Consider the following 20,469-nt stretch of genomic DNA (forward strand, 5'->3'; position numbering starts at 1 on the left):
TTTTCTCATTTTTACGTGAAATAAACTGCTGTTATTTCTACTTATGTTTGTAGTTGTAGTTACTCCTTTTTTTACTCCTATTGTTTATCCTCTGCCCCATGAGTTGAATATGAGCACTTTACTATATTATATACTAAGGAACTGAATATGCAAGTCTGTAATAGTAGGTTAATATGCACAGATAAACAGGCAAGTGTCCGCTAGATAATAATGGCAGATGAACTAAAGCTTGAACTGTTCTTAGAACGAGGAAGTTTTTCATAAATGTCAGGTCAGTGCAAGTTAGTTATCACATTTTTATTGGGGCAAGCTGTCGTGTGTTTTAAATATATAATGTATTGTCATTTATTCAATTGTAATATTTATAATTAATTTTATTTATTAAATTACTAATTACATTTGTTAGCCAAAACAATGGTATGGTTTTTGTAGGCTATGTTACCTTTTACATTTGCTTTTTCAAGAATTGTTTTGTATTTCATGATTGTTTAAACAAAATCAACACTTAATTTAGTTGAAAAACCTACAATAGGCAGATTTCATTGAGACAACTTACACCATAAAGGGGCATGTTGTTGTGTGTTCAAAGAACTGTATTTTTTCATGATAACCACGGAAATTTTTGACAGTCTTTAATGTAGCTGCCTTCACAGAAATGTACTTCATAATAAATAATTAAATAAAACCTGAAATACTCACTGGAGTGGAGTTAAAAGTATGACAACAAACACAACCACACAAAAACACTTCCCTGCTGCAATTCTACAGTCCAACAGAGGGGGCGCTTAAATGCATGTTGTGTACCCCACTGTCAGAACATGAAAAGGACAAAGAGGAAAGAACACGGCGGTGATTTTTAACTTTTATTGGCAGCAGAACAGAGTGTGAACATAGTTCTTTAAACAACAACATTTTGTCCTGGTTGTGAGAACTGTCTCTACACGTTTAGGTACTGTCAGAAGTTGTCCGCAAAGCAACGTCGTGACAGGACTTTAGTTTCCTTTTTAGCATGAGTTATGCTGCTTCTCGGTTCAGGTAGACTTTTAAGATTAACAAGTTTTAAACGCAGTCGAACGAATATAATAATGGCAAGTGAGGTGTACAATAAGAGAACACCGCGTCCATATTGCAGTGGACGCGAGAGCGAATCAAAATCGAATTCTCACGATAAAAACGCAGCCGCGTCACATGAAACAAGCACACTTTCAGATAACGACAGATTAATCTATAAACTCCATCTGGACGCATGCAAGGTAAGAGCAAACGCGAACGCTTATAAACTGCACATCTAGCAGCTGGTGTCACATTTAAAGAGACTCGTGTAGATACACTAGAGCCTGAGTCAGTGACCTGTGTAAGGGAACCTAACCAACATAGGTTATATCAATGCTATCATCCTATATTTTCCATTTTTAAGTATATATATATATATATATATTATATATATATATATATATACATTCTTAGGTAACTAAAAAAAGAACATACTAGACCTCTAACTTGCAGACTACTAAGGCTACTTAAGTGTGTGGAAGACTGGGTCATTTTTGAAAGTTCCTTTTGGCTGTCAGGAACTATGTAGTTTGATGGCCGAGAGAAAGTTATGGAAGACCCGTAGAGTTGGAGGATGCACAGACAGTGTCAGCTTCACTATGGAGCCAAAGGATGGCATCTGAAATGGCATGCCACAAAAAATGCCTCGGGCCCTTTTGGCGTCGAAGGCTGTCATAGATGAAGCCAGCACTCTCTGAGGAAGAGTCAGAAATGATGCTTAAGAAACACGTTTGCATTGTGCTCTCACTGTATTTTCATTAATGACTTGTTAAATTTCCAGGGGTGTAAAGTGGAGGTAATAAAGTTTATTTGTTATAATCATTTAGAAGTTTAATATTTTACTGATCCTTATAAACAGTCTTCTCAAATTTGATCATTTTGATGATCATCTGCAAATTGCATCTGTTCACAGAATCAGAAAAGAACATACATTGACCCTATAACTGGCTACAACGTGTTCACTGAGTTTGCCCATAGGAAAAGAGGAAGATGCTGTGGGAGTGCCTGCAGACATGTAAGCTTCATATTTTTCTCATGTATCTTTACAAGAGGACTGAAAGAAAATGTCAGTCAGTATTGTATTAATTTTATAGTAAGTATTTTTTATTTAAAGTGAAATTTAGTTGATTTTTTATGGATTACATGATGCTGAGACAGGAGAAATCCATTCTGTCAGTAACCCACAATACATAATAAAAAGCAAACTGTCCACATGATATTAATTCTTTTTTAACTTTATAGTAACCATATGTTAACTCTAAACTTCTTGTTTTTCCCGACAGTGTCCATACGGGCAAATTAACGTGGAGGATCCTGCTAAGAAGAAAACCTTCAACTCTTTGTTTTATGTATAGCAGTAAATGTTAAGATCGGCTGAACAACTCATTTTGTGTGCTCCTGTATTGAATTTGGACTTCTTTTAATGCGCATTCGTCTTACACTCTGTTTAAAATGATGAAATACGCTACACCAGATGTGCAACCCACACTCCAGGAAATGGTTTGAATCACATCTATCCACTGTGAGTTGACTTACAGGAGTTGGTGTGCTCCTCTGTCAGATGAATTCCACAAGCGGGAATTTTTGCGGTGATGAATATTCATATGGTTACAGGCGATCATAATTTTGACAGCTGTCAATTCTGACTACTTCCTCCCTGGTAAATGTTCGACCAAGAAAACACAATGGAGAATAAAGTCCTCTCATAAAAGTGTGTTGACATTAAATACAATCGAAGTCTTCATTTCTCATAAAGAAAGTCTATATGAAATTACAAAGAAATGATACACAAAGTGTTCACAGATGTATATTTGATTGTAGTTATTATATGTTATTTAAACTAAGTAAAATTACTTTTTGAAAAAAGTTCTCCTTGAATTGTTCAATGTTTTATGCAAAAAGTTTTGCTCTTTTATGTTGCTTCAACAATTTACATTCTCTATATACACAGGGGTGCCCACTAAGGTCCTTTATGGCATAGCTTACATATTGAGCCTGAGGGAGTATTAACCATAAAAAATTGTAACTGCCCTTTTCAATTCATTGATGGCCCAATGTGACCCTATGTTTTTCTGTGTGTATTTCAACATAAAGAGATGTTTTATTGGAAATAATAATTAAGTTATTATTCATATAGATTAAAAAACTAGCAAAATACATCATATTCATTTTAGTTGTTAGTGTGGTACCTCCTGGCCGTTATATGCATCTTCATATTTCCCAGTCTGATTCATATGTCCCTGTGGCTAACTGAGATTGATACTCTGTTTTTTTTTCATCCACTAAAACTGAGATTTCAGCACAAACACTGTAAGTACACTGATTACACAATGATTAGTAGAAATCTCTTCTTTTATAATCATGTGCAGTCATTGTGTTTACATGATACTTTGTCTGTAGATATGCAAAGCCGAGTAGGATTTTGCCCCAGGCACTGGCCATCCAACCTGTCACACAGCATCGCAGGGCAGGAACAAGGAAACGGTCTCTGAATGCAGGAATGTGTATGTGGCAGCGCTCTGTCCCAGCTTTGCCGACTGGCGCCGAGCGCAATATCAGGCGGCGGGAGGGTCCCAAGGCGGGTGCACATTTATCAGGAGCAAGGCCCTGTGAACGTCGACAAGGAGATTCATGATCTCAACAGTTCCAGGGAGGACAGGCAGGCGAGGGGCTTGTGGCATCGTCAGTCCGGATGAGAGGCAAATTTATTTGGGTAAAACCTAAGATGAGGCAGCGGAGCGTACGGCAACAACATTTCCAGTGGAATGGCGAAGGTGTCACACTCATCAAGTACCTGGGCCTGCCTGCCACGGGTCTGCTTGTTTTGCCTAGGGACTTGTCTGTCACATTAAAGTAGATGCATTGCCATTCAAGACCCTTCCTAGTCCTAGTGCCTGACCATGAAATAGGCCAACTTTCAAGTCTGCCTTATTCTTCTGCATCATATGACTTTAGAGATCACATAGTGTTGTCGTTCTCTTTTTCCCTTTCTGTCCCTCCTTTCTCTGTTTCTCGGTATTTGGTGACTGAGACGCAAACGCTACACAATGCTCAGTCCCTCAGAGCACAGACAGATTTCAAGAAAACTTGCTTTAGCAAACAACTCGCAAGCCATGCGCTCGCTAGTCTTGTCATGCGCTGGGATCAGGTGTGGGAATCATAACAACTGAACAAGAAAACATGAGAGTGAGGAAAGGGAAAATGAGTCTAAAACCTCGAGGGACTTCCTTGGAAATAGAGGAAACTGGTTATGCTTGAGTAGCATCTCCATCCAGGAGATTCCTTTGGTATCGAAACTGAGCATCTGGTGAGATCTGTTTATTTCCTCTGTCAGTTAATTGCGCATACAAGTCGGCCGAAGGTTACAGACTTTACGTGAAATCGGTGTTTTATTGCATGAATCTTTCAGCCTGTTTTAGCCATCCTATTTTTCATATTGTCGTTCTCCGCTTATCAAATTTACCTTTGTTTCAACGGCAGGCTGTTAAGGTCAGACATACCTGGGTTCTGGCTTCAATCACACTAAGCTCTCTCACCGATAATTCCCTCTGAATTGAAACCCACCCAAGCTGCTGTGGGGGCCACCGTTCCTGCATCTGCAGAGCTTTGGAGTCCGTCACCTGACCTTCAGCCACAGCATATGCTACAGCAGAGTCCATGCACTGCCACTTTTCTAGAGGCAAAGGGACAGTCTGCCTGGTCCAGCATCCAAATGTATCACTGGTCCAGGTCCGTCCTTTCCAGCTCATGGGGACTGGGGGCAAACCCTTGCACCCTCAGCCACACCACGGACCACTGCCGCTCCCCGCCATTCAAGTACCCAGGCCAGACAGAGGATGACACACGTTGGCTGAGAAGAACGGATGTCAGCCGAGTGATGGCTGGAAAATCAGTTTCAGCATCTGGGCTGTCCCTCTCAGTGCGTGAGGGTGTGTGGTCCATAGCGCCGTTGTTGGCAGTGTTTGTGTGTGTGTTGAATCAAGCTGTAGCCGAGCAGCCCGTCTGGTCATGCAATAGAGACAATGTCATTCAGCCTTGGGGCTGAAGGCTTACCAAAGTGGTCAGATGGACAACCGGCTTCCCTGTGGTTGCACCAGTGCTCCTGAAAAAGCTCACCACATCTGACTGACAGTCACAGGGCCAGATTCCTTTGGACAGGGCTGTAAATAGCCACACAAAACAGTAGGGCATCTCCCCAAGACCTCTCCCAGTGTTCCAGCCAGACCGTCTGGCCATATCATGCCATATGTGGCACCATTCAGGCTGGATCAGGTGGTCAACTCATTCAGTGAGAAACCTTAACTTTGCCTAGTGTGAAAGGGTAAGGAATGATCTCTAGATCAGCCAGCATGATCTCAATGTGGTGTAGACACCCTCCATTCCCACCATAACTTGCAAATCCAGTTGTTCTGATTGCCCGATGCAATGAAAACCACAAAAAAATGGTGCTCAATGACTTGTGCCAGTGGTTAAGGGCAACTCTTTTAGATACTCCTCTTTGACAACAGAACTGGTAGCAGAAGTTTTTCCCTCAACAAAGTAAAATGAATTTTGCTGATATGAGTCGTACACATCTCATGCTACATGCTTTGTTGTTGTAGACCAGTGGCTTTGTCTTGCACGCCCATTTCCGATCTTGGAGTCTCTTCTAATGAGCTGATGACCTGAATCAGGCGTTCGATTAGGGAGACATTCAAAATGTGCAGTGTTCGTGGGGGCTCCAGGAACAAGGATGAGAACCACTGACTATTACATGATTTAGATCAGTGTTTCTCAACTCCTGTCCTGGGGACCTACCTACCAGAGTATTTTAGATGTCTCCTTATTTAAAACACCTGATTCGACTACAGACATCTATAACATCCTGGGAGATGGGTACTGAGGAGTTGAGAAACTGATTTAGATCACTGTTTCCCAAACTTGTTCTCGGATACCCCCAACGGTACACATTTTGGATGTCTCCTTCAGTGGGCACATTTCAGGTCATGGGGCCTTTACTAATGAGCTGGTGAGTTGAATCAGGTGTGTTAGATTAGGGAGACATCCAAAATTTCAGCACTGGGAACTATGTTTGGGCAATAGCACTAAACATTCGGACACTGATGAATCAATTGCCAGCAAACAACTCTATGGACATGCTTTAAAATGAGTTTATTTATTAACAACATCACTGTATATCCTTCTGACAATATTTGTTTTGTTCATTGTGCATCTACAGTGACATCATAAAATATGTGCTCGCCCACCATTTGGGTCTGATTGAGAGACCAAAGAAAATATGCTGACATTACTGGTAAGTGAACATAACATGATGCTCACTGTTTTATATATATATATATATATATATATATATATATATATATATTCTAAATATAATAATTTATTTTACAGTGCTTTGTGGGGTATTCTAGGGCAGGGGTTCCTAACCACGCTCCTGGAGCCTCCCGAACACTGCATATTTTCCTTGTCTCCTTGACCAAACACACCTGATTCAGATCATCAGCTCATTAGTAGAGACTCCAAGGCCTGAAATGGGTGTGTCAGACAAAGGAGACATGCAAAATGTGCAGTGTTGGGGAGGCTCCAGGAACGTGGTTGGGAACCACCGTTCTAGGGAGCAACCATTTCGGTACACTGGAGAGTTTTTGACAGTGGGACATGTCTAGAAATGCCTGACTCCCTGGCCAGTGCAGTGACTACTGAACTAGGTAGCTAATTGAAACACATCCTTAGATAGTAATTTGAAATGATAATTTTTTTATAAATTAAATAGTAAATTGATAAATCCTAAAGCATGTTCTTGCAAAATAGTCTTTGGAGTATAAAGGGGTTGCTTTAATACTTAGGGTTTGGGATTTAGAACAACAGAATGTTTGATGAATATCAATACAGTACTGCCTGCAAATACTGTAATGGAAGAAAACGTCATTGGGTTAAGTCAATTCAGGATAACAGTGCTGGAAGTATACAGCTTTAAAAACAAGAAAAGGAAAAAAGGTGGAGAGGCGAAAAAACTGTTGGTTAGGCAGCAGTTGGACTGTTGGGACGGGCTATGTGCTATGGAGCCATCCTCCATCTGTCAACACGAGGAGTTGTGATTCTTGCATCAGCAGAGCAGGGCTCAGCATCAAGAGAAATGGGGTGAGGAGGGAGGGAAAGTGAGAGAGAGAGAGAGATTTTAACAGCAGCTAAATTCTCATCAGGCACGCTAGACTGAATGTCCCCTCTTCGAAGCAAAGCACGAAACACCGGTGAGGAGCATCTGCTCTGTGGCTTTGTTGCTTCTTAAAAAAGTGCACTGCGACGACTCTGGAGAAATCGTTGTCCATCTTCAGTTTGTAAATATTTGTTTCGTGGTTCAGCTGTCACATATGGTTCATAAATGGACATGGTTCTTGTGTAACTGTCTGTATCCCAACATAGTTTTTTTTTAGACATTATGAATAAGACATACTAAAGTATTATTGAAGATGATCAAGGCTAGGGTATTTTTACATTTGATTGATGCTGTAACTTAATGATTTGTACGACTTGGTCAGCAGCAACTGAGCCTGGGAAATTTAGTAGTGCATTTTTGGTAACGTTACAGCAGTTTTTGATTTGAAGGTTTATTTGTGTACTGATGCCAACATCTCCTCCCCTTTGACTTGCATGGCATGAAAGGTTGCCTCCAAACCAACTCTCAAGATAAGGCTTTCTCCTTACTCCAACAGATTATTTAAAAGTATCAAAACACTTTCCATTCTTCAGTCAGCCATGTTGACTCAGATTTTCAGCATTTAGGATGGCTCTGTGTGTTTCAAAGTTTCAAAGAGCAGATTTTTTGGATGTTTTTGTGTTGGACAATTCACACTTTTTAAAGTTTAAATATGTTTTCCCAAAATAGAGCAAACAACTCCCTCTAAAAGCTTTAGTATACAAACTCCACAAAATAAAGAACAAGCAGAGAGGGCTTTAGGTGTATATACTACCTTAGGGCTTTAGGTGTATATTAGGTACTTTTGGCCTTTTTTTTGACAGCAGATTTCCCAGAGTCAACGATTATCTTAAGGTAAATCTATGTTTTTTCAGCTATTAATTTAAATGACTCTGAACTGTTGTTACTAAGTTGTGCATTATATTACATTTGTTTTGTTGTCTTTGGTTGAAGATGCCCTCCCAGTTCGAAAGTGTGCAATTTAAAATTCATTTGAAATTTAATTTCAGCTGACGCTTTTACAAATGTTACAGTTGCAGTGCTGTGCATTATATAGGAGGGACTGGGAGTAACACACTTTGGTTCAGTGTCTGTAACTCTCTTTTATTCTTATACTTATATTTAATCTTATTCTTAAATTGGTTAAATTATTGTCAAGTACAAAGAATGATGCTGTTACAACTGATCCTACCAGAAAACATAGACATCAGTTTTCAAATTCTGTGCTTGAATTTATGATAATCAAATTTGCTTGTTGAAAATAATTACGCCATCCCCCATTTAATGCTAAAAATTTTAATTCAAAATGGTAAATGTATGTCTATATCTCTCTATTTAGCTAGATATTTCTTTTTAGATGGAAAGCTTGGATCTTGCATATCAAACTAATCAAGAACCTGCTGATTCAAGTGATATCAAAACTGTGTAAAAATATAATTGGGAAAACTATCTATCTATCTATCTGTCTGTCTGTCTGACTAGTGAAGTAGCCTCATCATGCATGATCTCAAGGTGAGAAAACTGCTTAATGAAGATAATGTTTTAACATTAAGAAAATACACAGAGAAAATTATATCCTTTAGCTACACATCCCGAAAAGGGCCTTGTGCGTAATACAATTGATGTATATTCAGTGCTCGCGCAGGATTTGTCGTAATTGACACTCACGCGAGAAACAAGGAACAGCCCCCATCTGCTGGTAGGATCGCTCGTGTCTCACCCTCATCCATCCCTCTCTCACCGCAGCACTGCTGGGGCTTCAGGACGGCGCTCAGCGGCTCACGGTAAAACACCACTTTTGTATTTGTTAGATACGTGAATATGCTGTTTATCATCGTAAAGGATAATTTAAGTGGTTTTGCAGATATGCCACGATAATTTGAAAAGAGTAGGGCTATTTATAGTGGGCGATGAGAGACCTTCAATTTGCACATATAGGGCAGGTGAGACAGGTAAAAGTTAATGAAAGCGAAAATACAATGTAGACTGAAAATCGAATTAAAGATTACTGTGCATATTGAAGCCTGATCCGGTATAAACAATATTTAGATGTTTCGCTATTCAATTAAAATATTGACATCTCGATTTGTGAAATCAGTAGCCTACAAATAAACCTAAATATAACAGTAATTAAGCTGATTCTATTTTTCGTTTGTAAGAGACAAATTTGATGGCCTTTGAGAAGAGAGAGCAAAGATTATTTTTGATAAAATTGACTACAACTTGATTCGTTTTTGCTTGTAATAAAATTTGCTCGCGTGGAGCTTAAGGACTTTGAGTAAAATAGCCTAGTTAGATGGTTGCAAATCTAACAAATAAAAAACACTTGAATTTTTGAATTTTTTTTCGATAAAAATATTTATTTCTTAAGCAAACATAAATGTTTAAAAAAAAAAAAAAAAAAAAAAAAGCAGTTGCAAGCCAGTATACAAACTCACTGTAATCTGCTTCGTTTTCTTGTATGCAAAAGTTGCTGCTATATTGCATTTGATGATAAGATTTTGACCTGATTTCACTTGGACCAAATTAACTCACATAAAGCTCATTTGGTCTCTGACAGACACATTATTTACACGTGAGAAATCTATTCCTCTATTCCGTCGATTTTATAAAGTTGACGGGAAAAATAACCGCACGATTGTAAGCTCTTGTTTTTATGAGCTGTAACCTATCCTCAAGATCAAGACGAATTTATTCTTTTATTCTAATGGCTCAAATAATTAATGAATATTTTTTGAGAGGAGGGCGAATATATTGCTAGGCTAATTAAAACAATAAACAAATTGGACTGAATAGAAAGATAAAATGACACAAGAAAGCGGCTTTATAGACTTTCAAACATTTTTTTGTAAATAAAAAAGATAATTACAATGCTCACCCAAATCCTTATTTAAATATATACTAAATCTAGCCTAATAAATGTGAATTTAAAAAGGCAGTGCTCGTGCAGTAATTCATAAAATAAATTAGCGAAACGAGTGTTACAGTTTAAAAGCTACATGTACATTAAGAGATGCAAAATATCGCCTACACAATCCATGCTGCCTTTGATATCACTATCACGACTAATTGGATTTAGGTTGCTATCAAGGAGGTAATTGTTATCATTCTCAAATATAATTCTAGACCATTCCTCGTATGTATTCGTGCAGAAAAGAAACTGTGGCAATGAGATTCATTTGACGTTTGACATCCGAAAAATCAAAGAATGTAAACAACTGCTTATTCCTCCTCCCAACAGCATCGCTCCCCCTTCCCTCGCTCTCTCCTTTCTCTCCCTTTCTCCCGCAAACACACAAGAAGAGAAAGAGACCATTACACACACACACCTTTATAAAGCTCTCTGACAACTTTTTAAATATCCCACCACTTTAGTCCACATTCATTTTACAAATGTCACACACTGTACTCAAACTGTTGTTTTACGTTTTCTTATTCAAGCATAAAATACATTATACCTGAATTTATGCAGTGGAGAAGGTGCAGAGTGCAAATTAAAGCAAGTGTGTGAGTGTGTGTGTAATATATATATATATATACACACACACACACACACACACACACACATTAATGCTTGATTCAAAATACACTTGCTTCAAATATATGTATGCAAATGTATAAACGAGAATATACAACAAAATATAGGCGTATAACTGTTCTGTTTTTAGGGATTTACATTTAATTATAAATGACACATACAGGCTTTCAGGTGCATAATTTGCGATAAGAAACTAAACAAACAAACCCATAAGACAATTTCCAAATCGCAGTTTTCCAACAAGACACAAAACTACAAAACTAGAGGTCAGATGACTTACAGTGTTCATAGACTCAATGATTCAACACTTAATTCAGTTACACTTTAGAACTATTCAATTACACCCATTTATAAAAGCATAAGCTAAAAACTACAAGAAAAAAAGAAGGCCTTACAAAAAAGTGACAAAGTGGCAAAACACCAGCTAAAAAGAAGTAAAAGGTCTATACCAAGTGCTTTCCAAGCTCGTGTTGCCCATCACCATCGGTTTGAAGAGAGAGTGACAGGTCTTTGTTGGTGAATAGAAATCAGTGGCATTGGAGAGAGGGAGGACTCCTCCTACCCAATTACCCAAGCTGGGCAGGCGTTTGCTCTCTTCACAAATAGGACACAGGATCTCTAACACACACAGTCCCAAACCTGACTTTCAAGCATTCGGATCCCCAGTAGGAGATTGGGACCATCTGAAAAAGCAGGTTTAAAACATCCTTCAGACTTCAGCTTTGCCTTATATCATCCGGACTATACTTTTTTTTCCCTCCTGCCTAACAAGACATTGGAGAAGTGGACTGGTTCTCCTGACTGTTCCTGCGCCGTCCATCAAATTCCACCGGCTATATTTTGAAATATTGATTGCATTGTGTGAATTTGTTGGTGTAGATCCACTCGGATGTTTTAAGGATCCGGAAAGCTGTATATGGAAGTTGTGGGGTGCAAGGCGAAAGAAAGCAGTTGCACATTGCGTCCAGCAGCCATGCTTTTCCACGGCATCTCTGGGGATCATATTCAAGGGATCATGGAGGAGATGGAAAGGAGATCTAAAACGGAGTCTCGTCTGGCTAAAACAGTCCAGATGAACGGACGAGAAACGGTAAGATTTTGTGTTTTAGCGTGTGTTTTCCGTTTGAGCAAATCTCAGCACCCTTAAACTTCTAATCGTCGCACACTTCGCAGTGTGTAACCCACTTAAAAACACAGCGAAAATTTGTTTAATGTACGATCCTCCTTTTGCAAGATTAGCAGGCCTCAAAAACATGCAAAAAGAGTCATATTCTGGAAGATTTCAAAAGTAGGCCTATATGAAATTGTTTATAATTTGTAAGTAAAATGTAGGCTATTTATTTCAAATATAAAGGGAGGGATAAATATAACAAATTGTATATCCACATATTTTACATATTAACTTCTTACAAATATTATATAGGCTATTTAATTTTAGCAGTTGTCACAACACAACAGAATAACTTCTTATAAGACCACGAAATAAAAACACTACAAAAAAAAAAGAAAAAAGAAAAGAAAAAAGAGTATACTTTATATGCATTTGCCAATGTGTTAAACAGGCTAAAAACTGATAATAATAATTGTAGTTATTAGTAGTAGTATTATATATGCATACTTTTGTAAATTAGAATTTTTAGAATAGGCTACAATGTTAGCCTATAAACATCTTCGAAAAACCAAAACATACGTTGTAGAACTTATGCATTATATTTCATTTTGGCGTAATGAATCGGTAGCCTCTGATAAAAAAAAAAAATAGCCTATAAAAAAGTTTTTTTTTTTTTTTTTTTAAAAATAGGCTAAATTGTTTTATCATTCAGGCTTTATTTTTTATTTAGTTTTAGTTCTAAATCTATTGTGGCAAACTCAATTACTGTGGTATATTTTGATGAACACATAAGCTTTCACTCACTCATCTCTTTATGTTTTATTTTTGAAGACTATGCCCTCCATGAGCCCAGAGAAGCCCGCGCTGTGCGCCGGTTGCGGTGGTAAAATCTCCGACAGATACTACTTACTCGCCGTTGATAAACAGTGGCATTTAAGGTGTCTCAAGTGTTGTGAATGTAAACTGGCCCTTGAATCCGAGCTGACGTGTTTCGCGAAGGATGGCAGCATTTACTGCAAAGAGGATTACTACAGGTAAGTTTAACTTTGAGGCTTAAACCGTGCATTAGGCCTGTTTAGTAGGCCCTGGTTAGTAACTTTTTTTTAAACACACATGGTGACATCAGATCCAGTGTAAGCCATTGACCCATATAATGATTTTCAGCGATTAACTGACACGCTTTAATTAATCTAATAAATCTAATTAATTCATGCTTCATGCATGTTTTTTTTTTTCTCAGCTCACATTATATTCGTTTAGGCTATTTTTACTGCCACCTAAAACTTGTAATTATTAAATTAAAAAGAAAATCCAAAATTATCATCATTTTAACAGATGATTAGTGCATTCAAATAATACGAAACATTTAAAAATGATTTTTAATGGAGCATCTTCAAATATATTAGCACGTGCATGCGCTTTTGATCTGTTATGCGTTGTGTGATGTTCGTTAATGAACGTTATCACCAATCTAAGTTATTATTTTGATCATAAATGACTTGTGCTGTTCCAGAAGGTTCTCCGTGCAGAGATGTGCCCGCTGCCACCTCGGCATCTCCGCCTCGGAAATGGTGATGCGCGCCAGGGACTCCGTGTACCATCTGAGCTGCTTCACCTGCACCACATGCAACAAAACACTGACCACGGGTGACCATTTCGGCATGAAAGACAACTTGGTTTACTGCCGGGTTCACTTTGAGACCCTTATTCAGGGAGAGTATCACCCTCAATTAAACTACGCTGAATTAGCGGCCAAAGGCGGAGGGCTCGCGCTACCTTACTTCAATGGCACCGGCACGGTGCAGAAAGGAAGGCCGCGGAAGAGGAAGAGTCCGGCGATGGGGATAGATATCGGCTCTTACAACTCAGGTGAGATGTGCATTAAGAGCTGCTCAGTGGCCTTGACGGATAAAATTTACTTTGGTTGCACTTTATATCCTTCAGTGTTCTGTTTAATTAGCAACATAAGATGTGAATAATTGTGCTTTCGATAAACATTGATTTAGTTTTTAGGGGAAGCGGACAAATGCATTTAATTAAGCTGTTGTTTAAAAATCAGCAGACAATCAAATGCAAAAGTCTATAGCCTAATAACTATCACAAGGCTTTTTATAAACGCTAATGCATTTCTCTAATATGGCCTAGTCTATTTTTATTGATTTTATATTTCATTACAGTATTTGTAAAGGCCTATCTAGGTTATGTGTAGATAAAGTGGGACAGGGTCTTTCAGTGAAAGTGGGACACTTTTAAAACGTGTTCTGCGGGATTATGATCATTAATCATCATACTGTTATGAGCTAACATGGCATTAACCATGTCAAGGAATAGAGCCTGTGTATTTATACTAATAGCATCGACGTGAGATTATATATGAGCGTTATTCGTCTGTTGGTTGTTTCATGGTTTCAGGCTGGACCATGCTGGTCACTTATGGTCATTAGTTGGCCCAAGCTGGTGTAGATAATGGATCAGATGGATTATCAGGTGGTAGGGCCATGGTCAAGATTGTAGATCACCTTGGACCAGTAACAAACCAGCCACGATGTTCTAATAATAACCATCTTGATCATAAAGATTTTTTTCTTTGGTTTAGTTTTTAGTTCTTAGTTAATGCCTGCAAACAATGACTGTCCCACTTTCAGTTCAAGTGAAAATCAGTGTTTTCAGTGTTCAAATGTATATCATTATTACATAGAAATTACATTACATTGTTTTAATATATTTAGAATAGCATCAAAAAAAAAAAAAAAAAAAAATTGGCTCCATCGCGAATTTACAAAAAAAAAAAAAAAAAGCTTAGTTCACCCTCCATTGTAAATACTGTAACCTACATTATCCTAATATACAGAAATATTACAGTATTTAAATATTATAGGCTACTAAAATAATGGGATAGGCAACCTATAACAAGAACATTGTATATTTTTCCCTCTTTAATTGTTTGGTAGGCCTATATTTATTGATTTTCTTTGGATTTTATTTAAGCGTCAACAGTAAAATGTATATCGCTCTTGTGTCTTGATGATTGGGATCTGATTAATTATAGGCCTCGCTCATTAGTGCGTCATCAAACATCTAATTTGAAATTCTCAAAGGAGTGAACCCGTGACCCAGCCCCACGTGCAGGGATCACAGCAATGTAGATCCATCGCCCACAGGCCTGTATCTGCCCTCATATTACTAGTCATCATTTCCCGTTTCTTGCTTTCTCGAATTTTTCTACTTTTTGAATTCAGACGTACGTCATAATGCATCCCCGCTGCGCCTGTTTTGTTTTGGCTGTTACAATTACTGTCTGCTCGGAAAAATGTGGCTTTGTGTGCCAAGTTTCTGCCGTTCTTCATGAATGGAGAGAAATAAGGGTAATCTGCCCGTTAATTGTTCTCCGTTAATTGAATGTGATGTCGGAATCTCTGGCTCTCAACCAGCTCAGATTCAGACACTTGAAGGTCATTGCTGTTCTCAGCGCAACGTTTAGAACACTTACTACGTTTACGCACATCCGTCCGACTCTAAACTTACTCGCTTTTTTATCCTGACACTAACGTCTTGTGAAGTTTGCAGTATTTTATCAAGACCTATAAGCTGTAGTTTGTCTTAGAAATTAAATGGTTGTCAGTTGTAATAATTCTCAAGTTAATACGACGTCCGCGATATTATTGATGATAGTTTTATTTAGCCTATTTAGGCCTATTATTGCCATTTTCGTTGTTTTTATCATTAATGCTTTTTTTGTTTGCTTGTTTCTGCTCGTATAATTTTTGGTATAACGTTATTATTTTGTTTTTCACCTTTTCTTCAATCTTTTGATTTTCAGCTTGCATGTTTTAACATATAAACTCAGAATTCTTTACTTTAAAAATAAAATCATTATTAGATTTAAGCTTTTTTGTGGTTGTTTTGCATTTCAAAATAATATAATTTTGCATAGCATTGTATATACTCATTAGTTAAAAACACAATGCAACAGTCGACTTGTTGCATAGATATTTTGTAGATAGAGACCTCTGGTGGCAAAAAAGGAATCGTGAAGGCAACACGCTTGAGAACATTTTGTTCTCCTCATAACTATAAATTCAAGTTAATTATTGCTGTGCATTTTTTTATTTTTATTTCTGTAAATACAAAGGTAAACGGTGGAGTTCAATGAGCATCGATCGAATTAATTACTAAATTAATTAGGCTAAATGGAGCAACGATTTAACACGACGGCTCCAACTGACACTTTTGCTTAACAAATCATTTTAGCTATTCATGGCAGGTAGTCTACAGTATTAATAGCTATACATTCATAAATTATCAAGTACGGTAATTCAAGATGAAACGAAGGTGACGCTAATCATCCTGACAAATTTTCAAATAAATATAGTAGCTAATAAATTGCAAAAGATTTTTTGGAAAGTAGCTGCTTTGAATTTAGTTATGTTCAAATTCAATTCGTCAGGTGTCATGTGATACTAATGACGTTTTTATAGGCTATAATTATTAGTACACTCTTAAAAATAAAGGCATCAATGGTTCCATGAAGAACCTTTCCTGTCCACAAAAGGTTCTTTAGATTTTTAAAATGATCTTCACACTAAGAAATGGTTCTCATAAGAACTGTTCACTGAAAGGTTTCTTGGTGAACCCAAAATGGTTCTTCTTTGGTTTCGCTGAGAAAACCCTCTTTCAGAACCTATATTTTTTTTTAAGTTTAAGAAGTTAAATATGACATGTTTGTGATCCAATAAGTTATTTACAGCTGTATAGTTTTCAACTGTACTGTATTTGAATCCTCATTGTAGAGTTTGAAGTTAAATATTACCCTGACAAACATCTAAATCATTGTCGAATGATCCTCTTTCGACTCTCATTGCTTTATTTTCGCCTTGTTCTGGAACTCAGGTTGTAACGAGAATGAAGCGGACCACTTGGATCGGGATCAGCAACCCTACCCTCCTTCCCAGAAGACCAAGCGCATGCGAACGTCGTTTAAACACCATCAGCTTCGCACCATGAAGTCCTACTTTGCCATAAACCACAACCCCGACGCCAAGGATTTAAAACAGCTTGCCCAAAAGACAGGACTGACCAAGAGAGTTCTTCAGGTAAGCGTCGCCACACGGTAGACTCCATTTCACACCCACACCAACACCTTCTCATCCCATCCTTGAGTTTTTTGCTTTCTGTTTTAATCCATTAATCATTTTTCTGTTGTTATGTCATGTAGTTACACATTTTGCAAGGCAATAGATACAAATTTTATACTAAATAGAGGCTTAATTCAAGGGGCAATACTTGTGCACCAAAAAAAAAAAAAATCCAAATTGAAAAGTTATTTTGGAGGATGGTCCATGTTTTCCAGTAGAATCCCTATCAAAAGTTGAGGCCTGTTACTTTGTAGAGCTTTTCGATTCACTTTGGTTTTGTTTAGTAGTGATTAACTTTGTGATGTTAAATGATATGACTTATAAGTAGGCAAAAATATGACAATAATTCGCAGCAAAACACGAAAAGAGTAAAGACACTGGGATTGGTTTGCAGGTTTGGTTCCAAAACGCACGGGCCAAATTCAGAAGGAACGTTTTGCGGCAGGAGAATGGGGGTGTTGATAAGGCTGACGGCACGTCACTTCCGCCGCCCTCTTCCGACAGCGGTGCTCTGACCCCACCCAGCACGGCCACCACACTAACTGACCTGACCAATCCCTCTATCACCGTAGTAACATCAGTGACCTCTAGTTTGGACAGCCACGAATCTGGGAGCCCCCCACAAACTACCTTGACAAACCTTTTCTAACACGGATTTGCTGTTTTTGTCTTTATCCCCCTTTATTTTCAGATTCTATTTTTATTTTCCACAAAAAAACAAAACAAAACAAAAAAAAAACCCTTTGGCGACCACAGAAAGACCTTTGGAAATGTAAGACGAGACCTACTAAAAATGTGTAGCATTTGCAACCGCGTGGCAGCTGAGTTTGTAGTACTTGTCATTGATTTGTTTTTGTGATCATTTTAGATCTGGACAGTCATTGAGACATTAAATACCCGCCACAGAAAAAAAGTATGTATGCTATGTTTATTTGAGTATATTCCGCAGGAAAATTTACATTGGGAACGTTTCCCAAGTGGATGCTGTGACCTCAATTTAGGTCTGTTTTGTCACTGACGCTGGACTGTAATACCAAATAAGAGTGGTAATTGCTTAAAACTTTACCACCTAATTTGCCACGATGTGTGCGAATCAGATCACAATGTGGCCTGGATCGTTTGCTGGGCCTCAACTAGTAGAACAACTGTTTTAAATGAAGATATCCAACGCTCAGTGACAATATGGTGCCCAGTAGGAAGCGTTATGAGTGATTTGTGAATGCTAAGCAGGAAGTTAATTGGGAAAGACACACATCACCCTGTTTTGTTCTGGTTTCCCCCCTCTTTTTTAATGTTTTGCCACCGAACAGACCAAAAACAACAACAACATTTACGGCTGAAGTTGGAGATTGGTCGGGGCTCCTCGCTAGGGTGAAACATTTCCTTGTGTGATGACAAATTTGTTCTGTTGTAGAACAAAGTGGTACACTAGATCTGCTTCATGAAGTAGATGCTTAACTCAGTTCTACTATGTGCCTTATGCGACTTGGAAGAGAGTTTGTGAAATTCAGGAGATACATGTTTGTTTGTTAAATGATTTCCATCCTTGGAACGCCTCACTAGTTTTGTACTGTTCTGTTTTTCATCTGATTTTTCTGAAGATCTTTTTAATGGTGTATTCTGTTACAAGGGGGCGGCGATGTCATAGAAGGCAGTTGTGCACTCTTTCAGAACTAGTTGGTAAATCCGAGAATCATATATATTGATCTTCGTGTTAATAGTACAGTACGTGTTCTATCAAGATTGTCCATGTTTCCTTGTTTCTTGAAAAAAAGATGGTGTATAGAAACTATTTCCCCTTAAATATTTATGGACCAAACAGTTGTTATATCTTATTAAATTTGTGTGAATAAAACTACTTTGCTTTACAAGCGTTTTATTTTTCATTACACAAACCATTTTTGTGTTGCTTTCAGATTTAAACTTCTGCTCACACCAAAACAACAACAACAAAAAAATACACGACATGACTTATCGAACCTTGTCTTGCTTTCATTCTGACATCGATTTCAGACTTTATTCTGTTTCTGTTGTTAAAGTAATGCCCCATGGATTTGAACCAAAGCCCTGTAGTCAAGAAAAAATGCTTTTTAATGCATGAACATGGCTACTTTATACAGAAATACCAAGCACAGGAATGCTAGAAAGCCTTTTTTGAAAAATTAGTACATAAACCTCTCAAAGCAAGGTTGCTCTGTAGTTTAATATATTGTTACTTTATGATTTTTTTTCAGGGAGAACAAATCTTGGGGCATTACAGCCATACTTCACGACGTTTGAAAATTCCCTAAAGTATTAAAAGAAGCTTTGATCGGAATTCTTCACCATTGAAGACAAAGACAATATTAGGATCAGATTTTAGAGTGATTTAAACAACAAAAAATCAATCTACCAAAAATGTATTCCAAATTTTTTTCCTTTTTTTTTTTTTTTTTTTTTGGTCCTGAATGTTTAAAAACATCTTTGTAAGAGAATCCACAACAAATGGGATATTTTTTCTTACGACCGAAATGAGGCAGAAAGGCAAAGAAAAATAAGTTGTACAGTACTGTAGATGCATAACAGAGCAACCTTGCTCCAAGAGGCGACTGCAGGAGACGGGATCTACGCACGCATGCATGTCTACACACACACACACACACACACACACACACACACACACACACACACACACTACCTTGTAATTCTGCTTGCTGTAAAACATTCCTGTGCAACAAATGTCACTTATCATGAAAGCACAGCCTTCCTAAAACTTGGCAGTGAAATGTCTGACCAAGAGAAGCCGGAAAGGAACACCATATGGCTGTATTTAAAATGAAAACACGTTATTTAAAAAAAAAAAAAAAATTAAAAAAAAAAAAAGATTCAGATTTTTGCATGCACTTCATGTTGTTGACGGCAATTTCAGATATTTGGATATTATTTTATATTGTTGTTTCTTTTGTTGTCTGTTGTATACTATAACCTTTTAAAGGACAATTCTCCTTGTAAATCTGAAATCTTCAGACAAAACAACAGTAAAAGTCAGTAAAAGCATGCTTGATTTGACAATAAAACCTGGTTATCTTAGAAAAAAATTTTTTTTGGTTCGCTGATTTTCCTAGAAACACATTCTTGTGGTGTTAGTTAAAATAAATCAATAAAATAAGAGAGGGAAATATTCCTTTTTAATTGTAAGTTTGATGTAGTGGTAAATGTTTTAAAATATGCTGATTTTTTTTCTTATTGTAACAATATCTAGAAAGCCAGCTTTATTAAACAATGCTTGTGCTATACTCTGTTAAGTGTGTGTGGGGGAAAAAAGCATCGGGCCACATGGGGGCCTAGTAAACAGTAAAGTGTTGAATGCCAACTATGCCAGACTTGTCAAGCTTCGAGCTGCATCACTGATCTGCACATGCTGGATGACCACGAAACGTAATTCTTTTCAGTCTGT

General features: G+C 37.7%; 1 protein-coding gene and 1 long non-coding RNA gene across 5 annotated transcripts; both read left to right on the forward strand.

The window, feature by feature from the left end:
• Positions 1-1,027: 1,027 nt before the first annotated feature.
• LOC127520789 (uncharacterized) lies at positions 1,028-2,920 on the forward strand. Its single transcript, XR_007932206.1, has 2 exons — positions 1,028-2,068; positions 2,337-2,920. It is a non-coding gene; the product is annotated as an uncharacterized LOC127520789 (long non-coding RNA).
• Positions 2,921-8,918: 5,998 nt separating this feature from the next.
• lhx9 (LIM homeobox 9) lies at positions 8,919-20,110 on the forward strand. Of its 4 annotated transcripts, XM_051911161.1 has the most exons (6): positions 8,919-9,033; positions 11,667-11,877; positions 12,730-12,932; positions 13,412-13,767; positions 16,789-16,991; positions 17,428-18,891. In XM_051911161.1, exons 2-6 carry the CDS (start codon positions 11,704-11,706, stop codon positions 17,680-17,682), a joined length of 1,191 nt encoding a protein of 396 aa, XP_051767121.1. In that variant the 5' UTR covers positions 8,919-9,033; positions 11,667-11,703; the 3' UTR covers positions 17,683-18,891. The 4 variants fall into 4 exon arrangements, with proteins under 4 accessions (XP_051767121.1, XP_051767122.1, XP_051767123.1 ...); XM_051911162.1 differs by lacking the exon at positions 8,919-9,033 and having other exon boundaries at positions 9,054-11,877; positions 13,415-13,767; XM_051911163.1 differs by lacking the exons at positions 8,919-9,033; positions 17,428-18,891 and adding an exon at positions 19,268-20,110 and having other exon boundaries at positions 9,058-11,877.
• The last annotated feature ends 359 nt before the right edge of the window (positions 20,111-20,469 follow it).

The sequence above is a fragment of the Ctenopharyngodon idella genome, chromosome 10 (genome assembly GCF_019924925.1).
Source record: "Ctenopharyngodon idella isolate HZGC_01 chromosome 10, HZGC01, whole genome shotgun sequence".
Taxonomy (NCBI): domain Eukaryota; kingdom Metazoa; phylum Chordata; class Actinopteri; order Cypriniformes; family Xenocyprididae; genus Ctenopharyngodon; species Ctenopharyngodon idella.